This window comes from Triticum dicoccoides, chromosome 3B (genome assembly GCF_002162155.2).
Source record: "Triticum dicoccoides isolate Atlit2015 ecotype Zavitan chromosome 3B, WEW_v2.0, whole genome shotgun sequence".
Taxonomy (NCBI): domain Eukaryota; kingdom Viridiplantae; phylum Streptophyta; class Magnoliopsida; order Poales; family Poaceae; genus Triticum; species Triticum dicoccoides.
Window position 1 is genome coordinate 79859137 of NC_041385.1, and position 16940 is coordinate 79876076.

At 45.7% G+C, this 16940-nt stretch overlaps 2 protein-coding genes and 1 pseudogene across 12 annotated transcripts; 1 reads left to right on the top strand and 2 right to left on the bottom strand.

Annotated features, from left to right (window-relative positions):
* The first annotated feature begins 429 nt into the window (after positions 1 to 429).
* On the top strand, positions 430 to 3628 carry LOC119274853 (snurportin-1-like). Of its 3 annotated transcripts, none has more exons than XR_005135357.1 (9): positions 430 to 811; positions 1091 to 1274; positions 1372 to 1622; positions 1720 to 1834; positions 1987 to 2079; positions 2434 to 2577; positions 2663 to 2777; positions 2861 to 2990; positions 3290 to 3628. XR_005135357.1 is itself a non-coding variant. In XM_037555597.1 (8 exons), the coding sequence occupies exons 1-7, from the start codon at positions 456 to 458 to the stop codon at positions 2774 to 2776; spliced, it is 1257 nt and encodes a 418-aa protein (XP_037411494.1). In that variant the 5' UTR covers positions 430 to 455; the 3' UTR covers position 2777; positions 3290 to 3628. The 3 variants fall into 3 exon arrangements, 1 of the variants encoding a protein (XP_037411494.1); XR_005135358.1 differs by having other exon boundaries at positions 431 to 811; positions 2903 to 2990; XM_037555597.1 differs by lacking the exon at positions 2861 to 2990.
* On the bottom strand, positions 3038 to 7542 carry LOC119274854 (annotated as a pseudogene).
* A 120-nt stretch (positions 7543 to 7662) lies between these two features.
* Positions 7663 to 16550, bottom strand: LOC119274852 (pentatricopeptide repeat-containing protein At3g09040, mitochondrial-like). Of its 9 annotated transcripts, XM_037555594.1 has the most exons (12): positions 16085 to 16550; positions 15654 to 15932; positions 15439 to 15507; positions 11906 to 14787; positions 11736 to 11837; positions 11545 to 11651; positions 11251 to 11429; positions 11021 to 11112; positions 10532 to 10934; positions 9754 to 9897; positions 8919 to 9206; positions 7663 to 8457 (listed from the first exon to the last, which is right to left on the bottom strand). In XM_037555594.1, the coding sequence occupies exon 4, from the start codon at positions 14704 to 14706 to the stop codon at positions 12007 to 12009; it is 2700 nt and encodes an 899-aa protein (XP_037411491.1). In that variant the 5' UTR covers positions 14707 to 14787; positions 15439 to 15507; positions 15654 to 15932; positions 16085 to 16550; the 3' UTR covers positions 7663 to 8457; positions 8919 to 9206; positions 9754 to 9897; positions 10532 to 10934; positions 11021 to 11112; positions 11251 to 11429; positions 11545 to 11651; positions 11736 to 11837; positions 11906 to 12006. The 9 variants fall into 9 exon arrangements, with proteins under 9 accessions (XP_037411491.1, XP_037411492.1, XP_037411490.1 ...); XM_037555595.1 differs by lacking the exon at positions 15439 to 15507; XM_037555593.1 differs by having other exon boundaries at positions 15439 to 15932.
* Between the last annotated feature and the right edge of the window lie 390 nt (positions 16551 to 16940).

Genomic DNA, 16940 nt, shown 5'->3' on the forward strand with positions numbered 1-16940 from the left:
CTTCGGTGCCTTAAAGGCACCTACCTTGAGGTCACTGACATGTGGGCCAAACCCAACACATCCTTAGTTGGTATATTAGGTTTGTCTTGTCTTACGTCAAACTTTTCCGCTTTGACCATAACTATAAAAAAAGCATGTCAATATTCACAATATCAAATCAATATCAACAAAGTTCATCATAAATAAGTTGGCATTGTAAATATTTTTCATGTTTTTAAACATTTTTTTGTCAAGCTCTGTGTAAGACGAACATAATACGCGGAGCAAAGGGAAACGGAGGGAGTGATTCGATATTGGAATCCGTATCCGACCGTGTCCGTCCCGGCTCCAAATTCGGGGGAAAAGAAAGAGGTGAAATCGGATAACCCGGCCCGCTTCGGTGTGGCCCCGAATCAAAAATCGTCGTCATAAAAGGTCCCCGAACCTGAAGCCGTCATCCTCCGTTCAAGTCAGCCATGGCGCCGCCGCAGCACGCCCCCCGCCGCCCCTACAAGCGCCCGGCCATCTCCGACCAGCAGCGCCGCCGCGACTCCGCCCTCCAGACCCAGTCCGCCCGCCGCGCCGACGCCCAGGCGCGCGCGCGCAGCCTCGCCAACTCCCTGCTCTCTCCCCAACCCTCCTCCCCCGCCGCCGCCGACCAACCCCCGCCCTCCCCCGACGCCCCCGACGAACGCGGACATGATCCCACCGTCGCCGACGTCGCCTCGGCCGCAGCCAAGCTCCGCGGCCCCGACCAGCGCCGCTGGTTCGCCCGCCAGATCATGCTCCCGGAGTGGATGGTCGACGCCCCTCCCCACCTCGCCCGCGACTGGTAATTCCCCATCTCCCCTCATCTTGATTCTACTTATTCGATTTGGCTCTAGTTCCCTCCAAAGATGACTATTTGATTATGGATAGCAATACGCATGCCCTTGCCAGTTCATCCTCACCCATACTGTAGCTATTTTTGTGCTCTTCTAGCTAGAACACAGTTGACTACAGCTTACTTTACCCTACTGTTGCGAAATAGCACTGGTATTACACTGACAAGTCAAGTTATTACAGATGAAGAAGGATTGACATTGTTTAAACATTTTTTCTGTATATGCAGGCATGTTTCTGCCAGACCCGCTGGCAAACGATGCATGGTCGTGTCGTCGAACGGCATCACGATTAGCAGGCTCCGTAACGGAACCATTCTTCACCGGTTCCCCTCCGCCTTACCCAACGGGTCCAAGAAAGGACTCTCTGGTCCTGCAAGCTCCTACTCTATCCTTGACTGCATATTCCATGAGGTACCCAAGCAAACAATTTTTATTTTGATGTCATTCGCAGCTGGATTTTGTTTGCTTTTGGGCCTGTTCTAACCTTTCTGTTGCTGTTGTGCTGCAGCCTGATGAGACGTACTACATCGTTGATATGATTTGTTGGCGAGGCTATTCGCTCTATGATTGCACTGCTGAGTTCAGATTTTTCTGGGTGAACTCCAAGCTTACGGAGACTTCTGCTGGCGATCCTCCATCGACATACCATCGGTATAGATTCAGTGCTGTTCCTATGTATGAGTCCACGCTTGATGGCCTTCAGGCAGCATATTCGGGAAGCACACCTTATGTTAAAGATGGCTTGCTGTTCTATAACAAGTAACTTCTGTTTCCAGACCTTTATTAATATGTTTACTCCGTTTTACAGTTTACACCATTGAATTGCTGATTTAGGTGATTTTTGTTTTCTAATCAGGCATGCACATTATCAAGCTGGAATCACACCCCTTACGCTAGTATGGAAAGACGAGACTTGCAGCCAATATCTTCTTGATACGGATAGTGAGGGACAAGTTCCAACTGAGCAACACGTAGGTTCTTTTTCTCTATTATTCTGTTCATGTTGTAGCCATTATAAATTGCTCTTTTCTTAAAAATAAGAAAATAATTGTTGTGCCTGCTACTACTGCTTCACTTCATCCCTTAATAGTTTTACTGACCTTGTTTTGTCCATTGGTATCAGGTTGTGTTGGAGCTGCAAGAGGATGGAAAGCTAGTTACTTCTGATGATCCTCCAATTGCATTTGGTAGCTTGGACAACGAATTTATCCAGAAGGTACGATTTTGAAATGCAGCTTATTTCCACAAAATATAAGTAAATTAGCATGCAGGCTCTGAGTCCTGGTGCAAATAAACTTAAGTTCTTAAAATGTGCCGCCACATCGCCTACCATGTAGAGGCTTAGAGCATCATCTTATAGCTGATTGCGACTAATATCTGGTTCATGTCCATGCTCGTTCCTTAATTCTGTGGTGATGCACTTAGGTTTGACAAATTGTTTTTTTTTTTTGGACTTCACATGCTCTTTCTCATTTTACATGCCTTCCTGTAGAGTGATCGCCTGTCTGTATCCCACTTCTGAATATGTTTTAAGCACAAACATACTAATGTGATCGTGCTTTTTGTGCAGTCAAACCTGCGGCCTGGGAACCTTCTTCGCTTCAGTGTAAGAGATGAAAGTGTGAAACTTGTGGATGGGAAGATGGAGATTGGTCAGCTGCAACTTGCCGGGAAGCTGAACCGTTCTCGTACTTCCGCTGACAGCCACTCCAAAGTAAGTGACACATGACCATGCACTGATTCAACCAATGTTTCTGTATCCACCACATGTAGCTAACTTGTTGATTTTGTGTGTTCAGGTTTTGTTCCAGTATGCTGCCAGGCATGCTCCTCTGAGAATTGAGGATCTGGTAGCCTCTGTTCAATCAAACAGTATGGAGATTGAATCCACAGATGTTGAAATGCAAGGTTGAGGTGAGGGAGCGCCGATTTCAATATCATGTTTTTGCCACATAGTGAATTCTCGTGCTGCTGATTTGGCTGCCCTTATTCTGCAGTTTATTTGTATCTTTCACCTTTTCGAACATGTGTAATGGCAGTCATTCAAGGCTGAAGGAATACATGTGCCAATTTTGGCATTTGAGTGGATACCATGTTAGGTTGAAGTAGATGCAAAACGAGACCAAGGTTCGTCTCACTCTCTTATTAATGCGTGGTGTTGAACCAGACACTTGTAAAATCACTCAATATCTTATGTTTCGTGGACGAATTTCAGTACCAGGTTTTGATAAAATACACACATGTGTCTGCGTTTAGGAAACCTGCTGATAGCGAGTCATGGTTTTACACAAGGTCTTGAAACAATCATTTGGATTCTTGTGTTGGCAACTTAATGAGTTGTCAACTGCTCTAGTGTACGCGGTAAAAAAAAAACTTTTGAGGTCGGTTCCCTTCGTAAATAATACTCTTGTGCACATATATGGCAGGGGTGAGCTCGCTGTGGCATTCAGGTGGCGATTTGAGCAAACGACGTGATGGTCTGGAAGCCGTGATCCTCAGGAAGCGGCGCGTTTCCAGGCCTGATCGATATTAGCACCTCAAGACCTGCAAAACCAGTAGATGAATCAAGCCATCTGTGAGTATGCGAAAGGCAAGCACTATGGATTTACGATGCAGCTCATTTTGTGAAGTGCTGCTTTTTTTTATCTTGTGTCTGAAACATATATTACTGCGTTCTTTTGAGTGAGTGTGTGTGGAAGTTACTCGAACGCCCCCCGCAAGGAAACGTTATTTCGGCGAAATGCTGTGTTTTATTCAGTTATGTAGTACTCCCTCCGTCCCAAAATTCTTGTCTTAGATTTGTCCAAATACTGATGTATCAAGTCACGTTTTAGTATTAGATACATCCGTATCTAGACAAATGTAAGACAAGAATTTTAGGACAGAGGGAGTATAACTCAACGATTGATTGTTGGAGAACAAGAGTACACTAGATTATGAGTGAGATAGTTCATGCTGTTGTGAGGACAGAATTTGTGAGTGAGACTAAAAAAAGGAGGGAGGGAGGGGATGATGTGATCAGTGTGGCTGGTGCTGACCTGCATCCCTTGCGGCGGTGGCTTCCTGGTGGACATCGGTCAGGAAGAGTATCTGGGACGGGCTGTCGACGCCGAGGGTCTGCCAGATCTCGTAGTAACTGCGAGACTCTTTCTTGCCTCTGCAACCTCAGCATCCATGGCATCAGGGTTCAAATGCAGATGAAATGGAATGTACAGTGATGATATCTACATTGCTACCGTGCGCGTACCCGACGTTGGTGTCGAAGAAGGCGGAGAGATACCGCCGGAGGTCGCCGTGGGCGGCGGTGTTGCCGAAGATGAGCCGCTGCGCCTCCCTGCTCCCGCTGGAGTAGATGTAGCTCTTAACCCCTTTGCGGTCCCACTCCGCGAGAGCTTGGACGACGTCGTCGTAGACTTCCCCCTTGATCTCACCGCTCTCGAAGCCCCGCCGCCACACGCGGCCCTGCAGCTGCTTGAGCGCCGTGAGCTTCCGGTCCGCGTCGATCATGGCCTGCACGTTGGCCACCAGCGCGTCGATGGTCTTGTCTTGGTCGGTGTCGTCGGGCTGTGGGAGTGGGACGGCGCCGGGGACCCCCTCGGCCAGGTCCTTGTCGATTTGTGCGCGGAGGAGGGCGATGTCTTCCCGGGTCTGCTGGGTGTGGTATGTGGCGGCGAGGTGGGCGCGGGCGTTGGCACATGCGTAGGGGAAAAGCACGTCGGCGACGAAGGAGATGGGGGTGGTGGTGCCCTCGATGTCCATGACCACGCATCGCTGCACAAGAACATACTTGCACAGTTACAGACATAGTACTACATGATACATCCATCACAGGAAGAGTGGGTTGTAGGTGGCACACACTATATCGTTTGTTGATAAGCTGTAGGAGCTGTCAGCTGCTGCTGCTGCAACGACGGTTCTGGCGTTGCCGCCGCCGCCGGTGACCGCTTCTCGGAAATAACGAGGAAACGGAGAAGATGTCGATACGGAGCGCAGGAGGAGGGGACTCGATCCACACCGCAACCCCGCCTTGCTCACACCCTGGATTAAGTTCAGAATTGCCAATTATTCCTATATTATTTCGATTTACTAGTTCAATTGGAGGTAGGATAGGAGGAGAGAATGAGTGCTCATACATACTAGTACATTCTTACCTACCCTGGTGGTGTGGTGGTGTGGAACGGGAGAAGCATCTCGGAAGGAGCAGCCGGAGCCGGAGAAGAAGCCGGTGGAGGTGGATGCACAGGCGGAGGAGGCAACAAGAAGCGGAAGAAACATCTCGACGCCGCCGCAGCCGAGTCACTACTCACTAGTGGTGGTTGGCACTGCGTCGTCATCCCATAACTCTATTGTCTGTCTCTATTCTCTGGATCTGGATCAATGGAAGTGGGGAAACCTTATCGGTTTCCTTGGTGTTTTCCTTCTCTTCTTTTCTTCCACTCCCTCCGTCCCGTAATATAAGAGTGTTTTCGACGACACGGTGGGACTAGTCGCTAGATGATTTTGTTTTTACGCGGGTAGTGCTGAGATGTTCTCGCTGGTCCTCCCAAATTCAAAATAGCTCGGCACCTCCCCGGATTCTGCAGTGCGGCACCATCACAGCTTTCAGACGCAAATCCGAACCACTTGCCTAATGCCCTCCTACCCGGGCTCAAAATGAACAACTTGTGTGTGATTACAAGAATGGATAGGCGGCGCCGTATAAAATGCTCATTCGAAAAGTTTAAAACATTTACTGCACCCAATCTACTTTTCAGTTGCATGTATTGATGTATATATACACTCTGCTCAGCTCTACTGCTTCTTTAGTTTTGTACCACCACCACCACCACTCCGAAGCTATCTTCTATTTCATTTCATTCGTACACAGACAGACAAGACCGACATCCTACCGAAACATTTTTTGCAACAGGGTCCTGTACTCTTGGCTCCGCGACCACTCGTCCATCTCGCGGGCTCGCATCACGGGCAGAGGGTGCGACAGCTCCCTCGTCTGAGCGTTCCTGCAACACACAAGCAAATCACATTGTTCATCATCACAACAATCTCACCATGTCAGTTAACATGCAGCCTATCAAGCTCACAGGTTCATGCGGAATTGAACTGACCGGATGTACCACCCGACCGGGTTCGACGAGGCCTTGTCGTAGGAGCGGGCTTGCTCCAGGAAGGCGTCCACGTTCAGCTGGTCCGACAGGGACGGGCATCCTCCCGCGAGCTTCATCAGGACTGAGATGACAACCTCTTGACAGTAAAGTAAACACCAGCGTATCAGATTCAGATCGCATGATGCTAAAACAGATACATTCATCAGAGATTATCATCAACTATAGAGGACGAAAATAACTACTTTGCTGAACGGTACTACCTTGGGGTCTTGTACTACGAGAAGAGCCGCCCTGTCGCAGGTCAGCTCCGCGGCTCGCAGCCACCTGAACAGCTGTTCTTCAAGGAACCCGGCAACCATTCCCAAACCTGAAGAAAGTGCACACATGTAATTACATCAGATGCATTACACACAGTGATTCAGCCTCACAAATACATGAGATTGTGTGAAAGAAAGATAGAGGGCCTACCAGGCACGGTATATGCTCCCATTGTTAGTATGTTGGCAAAGGTAAGCCAGACGCCATGATCGCACTTGAGGTGACCCAGCTCATGTGCCAAAACAGCCTAACCAAAACACACAACTCCACATGAGTAATTTGCATACATTCAGCATGTAGCTAGCCGTTACTAGTTACTACTCGTATGTGTTAGTGATTCATCAGCCTATTTGGATGATCCTTGTTACCTGCAATTCCTTTCTAGTGAGCAGCTCCACGAGGCTAGTGTGGACGACGACGAACGGCCTTTTCCCATTTATCGCTAAGGTGTAAGCGTTAGGGACAGGGTTTTGCCGTATGTAAAAGTCGGGTGCTTCCGTGTTCAGGATTTTCGCAGCTTCGGTCATGAGCTGGTGAAGTTCAGGTAACTGAAAGGCATACAACAGGTTATGGGTTCAGTCCGGGTGCACTAAAATAAATGAGGTGATTTAGATATGATCGGTTCTGACAGAGGGACCTGGTTTTCAGAGACGAGAACCGATGATCCAATGTTAACTTGCTCAGAAACCGGCCCTGCATCAGCAAAATAGTGTTAGCTTCTAGAAGTAGATCATCTTGGGTACTGAAATGATAGGTGGGAAACAGAGAATCGGAGTACCTAGCAAAGCCTTGCCTATATCGTTGAGCCCTGGAATTGCTTTGAGCAGCAAAGTGTTCTGCAAAACAAGAAAATGATTAGTGGCATACATACCCATATGAGAAGAACAAATCAAACAACACACACAGAAAAGAAAAGAAAATAAATACTGTATGAACTAGGAACTGACCTGCTTGTCGAGCGGGTGGCGGAAATCGTCGGCGTCGAGGCCCTGGGCGACAGGGTCCGCGGGGGAGGCGCGTGCGTAGATGGCGCCGTAGCGCGTTCCGATGAGCTTATGATGGTGGTGGCGCTGGTGGCAGGTGGCCGTGGAGGGGGAGGAGGGAGGCTTTGTGGTCCAGCAGCGGCGGCGGTGGATGGTCTGGCGAGGGAGCGTGGGGGAGAGGCAAGCCGCCATGACCACGGAACGGAGGTAGCCAGCAGTAACAAGCAGTAAAACGATGGAGCTGCAGCTGGGATTGGTAAGAAAAGAAAGGGGTCATTTGTACGGCTGTCTTGTTCATCTTCTTCCTCCTCCACGTCGCTGTCGGCTGCTCCACAGACGTGTTCCATCTCACACCGCTTTTCTTGTAACAAAATTTCTGGCCCAAATGCTCTCTCAACCTCTGAATCTATGGCCACGCTTGCTTGTGCCATGCATGGACTAGCTACCACAAATATAAAAGGATTGTCTAAAAAAACAAATATAAAGGGATTGGGTTGGCGACAGGACAAGCTACTCCTTCCTACGTCTGTCTAACCAAAGGAGCCTATGGACAATCAAGACCATTGATACTTCTTCCGTCCGGAATTACTTGTCACCCATCCCTACTTTACCTGCCACAGCGACCAAAGAGCTCATTCTACCAAAACAGAGTATGTATGGAAAAGTCACGCTGAAAATGCCTAATGGGGGTTTGAGGGTAGGGAGGCCGCTATTCGAATACCGTATTTTTACATCGCAAAAGCATTGATTTTTTCTTCTTCTTCTTCTGCATACAGAAGTAGAATCCAACTCAACTACATACAAGTCTTTGAACTTCTTTTTTGGATAAATACACGAGTCTTTGATGGACCAAAAAGTCTCCTCTATGTGAGTGTTTCTAAAATAACGGTAGCTGGAAATCCGCACTCCAAGTGACGCCCGTTTTAGTGAACACCGTACACGACCGATTTGAACCCGAATTCAGATATTACTTTTGAGTCTAACCGGGTCCTTTTTTTTCACTTCCTTTTCATTTCCAAAAGAAAATAGACAAGACAAAAACAAGACTCATTGAGCCGAGCAAAGATGCAAGCGACCTTCGGCGTGCATGAACTAGCTAACACAAATATGAAGGGACTAGTTTGCTTATCATATATAGGTTCGTTCTGTGAGGTGAACTCGAGCTGCTGCTGCCCGTCGATCTCGTCCCTGGGGCCAAAAGGTAAATGATCTCATTCATTAAATTTAGATGACCAATGTTGAAAAATGCATCTAAGCTACACCAATATGAGGTGCTCTGTAACATACAAAAATGGCAAGAGATATATTCAGAAATAAAATAAGAATAACAAATATCCTCATGGATACAATGGCCTTATAAACCTGAACAGTCTGCCGTTGTGAAACCATTCTCATTGCAAAACTGCCAAAAGCTAATAAGAAAACCCAACATTCTTTTTAAAGGGACCTGCTTATCCACTAACTATAGTTACCTGGATAATTTTAGCATTCAAATTAGTAGCATTGCCGAGCTTGGGTTGAATAAATAATTTTATTAGATTAACTTAATTCAGATGGATCAACCTAATATGGTACATATATAAGAAGCTACATCAGTTTGCCATGAATATCATTCCTGTCCACAGCAAGAATTTTCAATGTGCACAAACCTTGACAAATGATGTCCAGCTCGACATTGTATGGATGCACCTGATGAGCTGAGTTGTGGGCAATCTGGCTAGCCACTCCCCTCTTCTTTTGCTTTGTCCTTGACACACTAAAGGGGCTGAGGCTCACGCAAATAACTAACAAAGCAATTTGTACAGGCCGCGTGCAATGAACCAAGCAGTACACAAAAGTATGGCGGCGACGGTGATTGCGGTTCTGCCCGGTCATCGGCTCGCCAGGCCAGGACGTGCGCCACTCAAAATTCCTGAACAATAGTGGCTGCTAATCAGCTGGAACAGGAGAAAAGAGGATTCAGGGTAACTAGCTGAAGCAGGACAAAAGATGCACTAAAACCAGCTAGAAACGATGAGGACATGTCAGCATGCATCCCTACAGAAGGGGCAAGTCGGAAGGTCTGTTTATAATATGGTAGGCATGTATGGATAATCAATTAGTCATCTTTCAAGTACAATCAGCATTACGCATTTGCAACTTTTAGAGCAATAATCACATTATATATTACATCGGCTCTATGAAATTTACTACTGCCGAGCAAAAAGGATTTACATCATACATTTGATAGTGAGAGTTTTTTTTTACCAAAACAAATACAAGAACAGAATGGCGCTGAACTAAACAAAGGAAAGTCATTATAAGTATAGCAATGTTGTATTAAAAACGAAAACAACAATATTCACTGGGATAAGATTGAAATTACATGGTCAAATAAGACCTCCATATCTCGATGAATCTCAAACTGGGATTTCGGTATCTCAATAAACCTCATATTCGGAGTTTCTAGTAGCTGCTATAATGCTTTTACAGAATGGAGCTTACCTGAAAGTAAGAATATCTTGCACAGAGGCCAAGGTATGGACTCCTTGAGTATGTGTATGACTATATAAACTGAAAATCATTCACTAGCTCTAATCTCGGTTGAAAATTTGAGAGCCAATTCTAAAGGCATCAGATTGTCTGGACCTGCAACACCCGAAGGGATAAGAATACTGGTTTTGTGTAAATCATGTACAGTAATAACATTCAACATCAATGTTGAATTTACATAACGATACTGGCAGCAACAAAGGAGCTGTACAGACTTTTTTCTAATACTACAACAATCACTGAATGTTAAACAGACCCAGGACGTGAACGACACATGATTGTTTAGGAAAAGATATCCCGTTTCAGTCACAAACTATAAAAAAGCACATGACATATCTAGCTAAGCAGCATTGCAAAATTATATGTCTACAATGACCTAAAGCATATCAGAGAATTATCATTGAATGAGATCAGAATAAAAAGAATGTTGGCAAACGAAGCTTTGTACAGTATTCACAATAGTTTGAACCTATGCAATATTAAGAAATTATCTAAACCTCTAAGCTTCCAACCTAATTGACAGAGGGACATAACAACTTATGGAAATAATAACTAAATCATGATTTGTAACAGTGTAACTGAACACAAAGCCATCGGTGCATTGTAGTACTGTGCCTACTGTGGAAAGTAACATATATCTGTAATAACAACAGATGTAGGAAAGATTTGCTGCAACCTATTTAATGGAAAGTTCCAACAAAATATTAAATAGATCGGTCAAGTCACAAACCTGCAGTCTCACAGGTGCAACACCAAGAACTCAAGATGCTGGAGCTCCATCCAGCTATGCTCATTTGTTTTCTGGAGCCAATAAGTAACTGCTACCCACAATGAATAAAAATGATGAAACATGGCAGGATGCTGCTAAGTAGTTTTCTTTGCAATCTAACCGAATAAAGATTATAAACAGGGTAGCATTATCCATGTCACACAAAATAGTACAGTGTGGCATGCAGCCCAATGCGGCAGTTCTGAAATGTTAGTTCACAAGAAAGACAGCAGAGTGGTTATTAACAATCACATCTGAAACACTGGCAGATATATAATTCAACATATAACTGCCCATTGATTTATACTGGACAAAATCAGACCTTCGGCATATCCTGGCAATCGGACATACTGAACACACTATCCTGCAAAGCGCAACTTAAAAATGGTCATAGTGAGGCATCAAAAAATGAATGTGCAAAACAGTATTATTATATTTCTTCATGGTTACCTAAATGGTTCAGAGGACCGTGTGGAGTTCAGAAGTAGAAAAATATGATCAGGATACAAAGTTGTCTTTTGTGCTCCTACAAGACTAATAACCTGAAAAAGAACGAAGAATATATATCTGTCAATAACATGAACACACAGGACTAAGGACAATAGAGATTTACATTAAACACATATAATCATGAGTGAAATACTTTGCATGAATAAAGTTCAATCAAGTTTATAGCTCACTGTGCATCGTGCAATGATACCATTCATCAAGTTCCAAAGCACAAAAGTTGCCAAAGCAACATAAACATCAAGCTTCATACGAAAAAACTGACCAGCTGAATGCATAAATAAGAGATCGGAAAACTGCAGCTGTGCCACCTAGTTGTGGCACCACATCAAATTCGTCAAATAAGCAACATCTGCAAATTTTTAGACAGGAAATTAAGATTAGAACAGATAAAATAAATTTGTATAATGAGAACTAAAAACTCACAGAATACAAATGTGTTAAAATGAATGCAAAAGCTGAAGCACCTGAGCATACATGAGTTCTAGTTGCTCCCTGAATCTTCACTGGTACCGCTTCCCACATCAAGAATGAGACCTCGTGGTAACTTCACAAGCCATCTTGGTATCCACAACTAGATATGAAATTTTGCGAGTCCTCAGAGGCTTACAACCATAGTGAAAATTACTTCTCTGAAAGAAATAAACTAGAAACGAACCTGAACAAAGTGTTTTCATCACAGGTAATTAGGCTCCCTTGAGTCGGAATGCAGGGTGAAACCAATAGTCCTTAAAGCTGTGCTGATGCAGTGATGCTAGAACTGCAGAAAATAAAGTGGTCAGAATCAAAATCGCAAATAAATATGACCAAGCATATCAAATTCTTTACCTCGGTAACCAAGCATCTACCCAAGTCCTGGATTGGCCAGAAGATGACATCAGGGCCTCATTCTTAAGCAGAGCATTTTGGTTCAAAAGGGTTTTGAGTCATCAAGTAAACATTTCAGCTGAAATAAGCATATCATACTCCTCAATGTCATCATCTTTCTTCATCATTCCAGTAAGATCATCAAGCTTTTCATAGATGCTAAGAGAGTCGGGGTGTTTCTTGTCTTGTACAAGAAATAAGCTTGTCTTGTTCCCTACTGTGACCCAACTACATCCCGGAAATTTTGTTACTCCATTTCCTCGCATTGCTTCTCTGGCTATCTTAGCTTCACCCCAGTTACCAGCTGCAGCATGTAAGCCTGAAACCAACACATATGTAGACGAGTTTTCTGGTTCCAACTCGGTAAGTTTTTTTGCTGCAACTTTCCCCCTTTCTTCATCATTGTGCATTCTGCATCCTGCAAGGTATGTCGCCCAGATCACACCATCAGGTCTGAAAGGCAACTGGTTAATAACTTCTTCAGCCTCTTCAAGATGACCACCTCGTCCAAGGAGATCAATAAAACACGCATAATGATCTACTCTAGGCTTTAATCCATAGACTTTGTTCATAGAATCAAAGTAATGCCGACCCACAGAAATTAAGCCAGCATGAGCACAAGCGATTAGGACACCAAGGAATGTAACGTCATCAGGCTTTAGTTGTGACTTCTGCATTTTCTGAAAAAGCAGAAGTGCTTCGTCAGCATAACCATTCTTTGCAAATCCAACAATCATGGAGTTCCATAACGTGATGCTTTGCTTGTTTTCCAATTGTTTGAAGGCTTCAAAGGATGAGGTGATATCCCCACACTTGGAGTACATGTCTATGAGGGCACTAGTTGAAGTTTCATAAGAATTAAATCCAGATTTAATGATGAGCCCATGTATCTCTTTCCCGTCGTTAAGAGCTGTCATTTCTGAACAAGCTTTGAGAATACTAGCGAAGGTCGCCTCATCTGAGTGAACATCATAACTGCGCATTCTCCAAAATGATACCAATGATTGCAAACTGTAACCATTTTGAGCATACCCTGAAATGATAGCTGTCCACTCAAGCAGGCTTTTGTGATCTGGCATCTCTGTCAAGAGTTTGTCGGCATCCTCAGGCATTTTGGACTTCAAATATATCCGGATCAGTAAAACACCAAGGGAAGAATCATCAGTCAGAAGACCAGACTTCATTGTGTAACAATGAGCTTGTTTGCCAACAATTGAACTGAGAAGTCCAGTACAACCAGAAAGAATGCTTGAAAATGTAAAGCTGGAGGGCTTTAAACGATCTCTAAGAACCTGCTGAAACAACTGTATAGCTTCATCATCTCTATCGTTCTGCACAAGACACGCAATCAGAGCATTTATTGGGACTATACTACTTGCATCTACCTGTGCCAAAACCTTCCTACAAGATTCCACATCTCCATGCTTAGAATATAAATCAATCAGAGAGCTACCAACAGCATGATTAGAGCAGATACTATACTTCATTGCTAGGCAGTGGATTTGCTTTCCAGTCTCAGTAGCTCGAATATTGGAACATGCATTAACTACAGTAGCAAAAGACACCTCATCTAGTGTTATACCATCCGCATTCATCAATCCAAGCATACCAATTGCTGCTTCCTCTTCTCCATTATGTGCAAGTCCAACTATAAGGGCATTCCAGGATACACTATCCTTGTAAGGAATCAGATTGAATAATGTTTTCGCATCATCTGTAGCTCCAAATTTGGAGTGCATATCTAATGTTGCATTAGCAACAAGCAAGCTTGCAGCCATGCCATTCTTGATTGTCACACACTGCACTTGTCTTCCCAGGCAATGTGAATCCAAGTAGGCACATGCACCAAGAACACTGACAAACGTGAACTCATCAGCCTCAAGACCAAGCCTCGTCATATACCAGAACATTTGGATGGCCTCTTCTTGTAGCTCATTTCGAACAAGCCCATTGAGCATCGCATTCCACATGACAATGTTCCTCTCACGGGAGAAATCAAACACAGACTTCGCCTCACTAATGCAACCACATTTCGCATAAAGGTTGATCAGAGAACTACCCACGAAAACATTTGCATCCAAGCCATGCCTTACCGAGGACGCGTGGAACTGTCGACCTTCAACAGACGCCTTCATATTGGCTGCTGCGCTTAGCATGCTGGCAAAAGTCGATCTACTGGGCCATAATCCCTGCCTCTTCATGTCCTTATACAATCCAAAGACCTCATGCTTGATCCCACTCTGTTGCGCATAACTGGAGATGACAGCGTTCCAAGCAACCATGCTCGGCGCCGGCATCCTCTTCAGCAAGGCCCTAGCATCATCCAGCCTACCCAAGCTCGCAAGAATGGAAATTACGGTGACACAAGTCACTTGGTCCGGAGAAGATCCCATCTTCAACATTCTCGAGAACAAAGACAATGCTTCCCCGTATCTTCCAGCTCGGTGGTACCCAGAGATCATGCTCGTCCAGCACACGGTGTCCGGGCATGCGATTCCGCCGAACACCCTGCGGGCATCCCCCACGCGGCCGCACCTGGCGTACATGTTCACCAGCGCCGTCGCACAAAAGGCGCCCGAGAAGAAGCCACTCTTCACCGCGTCACAGTGCACCTGTGTGCCGCAGGCGAGGATGTCCAGCCACGCGCACGCTGACAGGACCGCTGCAAGGTCAAACTGGTCCGGCCGGCCACCGGCCAAGCGCTTGATGTGCTTGTACGAATCAAGAACTGCCGTCGCCGGATTCGCCCGGACCATCGTCATCAAACCTCCCGAACGAGCCCAATCGATTGAGGCTGTGTTTGGTTCGGCTGTGGCTTGACAGAAAGCAGCTTGGGGAAGTACCTGTGGGAGAGAAGCCGTGAGCCGTGTGCTGTGAGAAAGTTGTAAAGCCATTTGGCAAAAAGCTGTCTAAACTGTGGCTGCGAGTATAAACGTCTGAATGCGCCTAAAGACAGGAGGGAATATTTACATGCTGTTTAACAATAAGGGTCTCATTAAATGTTGGTTTAGCTATACATGACCATACTGTAGCTAATTAACACCTAACCGAGTTTATTTATTTTTTCCATAGAATTTTCGAGTTGAACAGCCGTATGAGCATGAACTTTTTCACACTTTGGATATAAACAGGCGTGTGCATCGCATGGAGATAGCCCTCAGAAAAGTGTGAACACACAGACTGATTCCAACTTTCCATGAGGAGTACAAAGCATCAGACACGGAACACTTGATACAGTTAAACAAGTATAGCTTGCTCACAAAAGTAGCATTGTGATTATCATGAACTTGCCAATTAAGAATTATCATCAGCAGTACAGTATCGAGTTGAAGCAGCACAGGTAAGAAATGTATCTTCGCATCAATCTTTCCCCGGTCATACATGAATATCTTGGGTTAGGTTCCGGAACAACAAAATAGATAGATTATGTGTAGCTAATTTATAACATACATAATCAGTTCCTCGATAACTAAGGATCGAACGGAACAACTTACAGAGCTTCACTTGCTCCCGTTCGGGTTGCAGGACAAGGAAACGTCAACCGCCGATGGCCAGTGGCGGAGCTAGGATTTGAAAATAGGGTGGTCCAAAAAAATTTTGACAATTAAGTCTTACAAACTTAAGTGATGAGAATTCTCAATTAAGTCTCAGTTTTGCATAAAAGAAGGACGCAAAGTATCTTTCAGCCAACAAGTTCCATACCACATACCTTGAGAAGTTCAAAGAATACTATGTTTCTGGCCTACCCTTTTTGCATTGCCATGAAAGAATACATTATATCTTCTTCATTCGCCTTGGATGTATGTGATCTTGCTCTATCGTCACATCCGACACAGACACTGCTGGTTCATGAGTTTTTATTTCTACCACAAGTTCTCCGCTTAGTTCTTCTGCATCGGCCACATCCGGCATACTAGCCTTCTTCCTATGTTCATAGCATGTCTTTGAAAAAATAGATGTTTCATGTCCTCTTCATTCTTCAATACTTCTGCAATAATAATTTTGTTTCTATCAATCATAATAACATAATGGAACAGACTATGTGCAAACGTGTGTCCATCAGTTCATCAACATATGTACTGCACTAGAATGGATACCAATTAGAAATCCCTAAATCAAAAGATGGGGAATGGGCAGTACCTCAGATCGAAAATTTGTACAGTGGCAAATTGCAGATTAGTCTGGCGGCTCTGGATTGCAGGGGTACCAGCCACCGCCCGCGAGGCAATGGGGCACTGCCGGCTACTGGCTTGCCGCACCTGGGCAGGGGCACAGACACGCAGGGCGGTGGGAGCCGCAGACGCGGCGAGACTCCAAGCGTTGGGCGGGGCAAACGGAGAAGAAATCGGCTCCTCCACTCCTGGGACGGCGAGGTAGGCAGGGACGGCGTCCGGCGAGGTCAGCGAGCACGCGAGGCAGGAAGCGAGCCGTGGCGGCGAGATGACGGAAGAATTAGGGAGCGAGGTCAAAGGACGAGCAGTGGCCCGAACAGCTGCGTGTGTTTCTTCGTGGGCTAACCACATATGGGTCATATTGGGCTTTTTATTTTTCTCTTGCCCATTCCTAATACGTAGAGGTATAGCCTTTCAAAAAATAATACGTAGAGGTATAGCCTTTCAAAAAATAATACGTAGAGGTATAGCCTGGTCCAAAATCCCCTGCCGATGGCAGCAGGATGTCGACGACGAGGTCCGGCATCAGGACGTACGGGAGGGAACGGAGCTGCAGCCCGCAGACGACGTCGGGGGCGAGCGGGAGTGGGCGGCGGCGGGTAAAGGAGAGACAGGGCCTGCGCGGGAGGCGAATGGTGGACGGGGGCAGCGAGCGCGACGAGGGAGCGCTGCCGGCGGCGACGAAGAGGGCGGGGGGCGGGGGGCGGGTTAACGACTGCGCGAGGAGTGAGGCGTGCTGGGCCGAGCCCAAGCTCATGCCCCCCGCATTTGGGCTGTTTCGTTCGCTAGGGCTGCTACTAGGCCTGACTGGGTCGGGGCGGCCG

Excerpts from the sequence above, each read along its gene's own strand:
- LOC119274853 (XM_037555597.1), top strand. The coding sequence starts at position 456 with ATGGCGCCGCCGCAGCACGCCCCCCGCCGCCCCTACAAGCGCCCGGCC. Across the intron at positions 1,835-1,986 it reads AAGTTCCAACTGAGCAACAC|GTTGTGTTGGAGCTGCAAGA; the intron begins GTAGGTTCTTTT and ends CATTGGTATCAG. Across the intron at positions 2,080-2,433 it reads ACAACGAATTTATCCAGAAG|TCAAACCTGCGGCCTGGGAA; the intron begins GTACGATTTTGA and ends CTTTTTGTGCAG.
- LOC119274852 (XM_037555592.1), bottom strand. The coding sequence starts at position 14,838 with ATGGCTTTACAACTTTCTCACAGCACACGGCTCACGGCTTCTCTCCCA.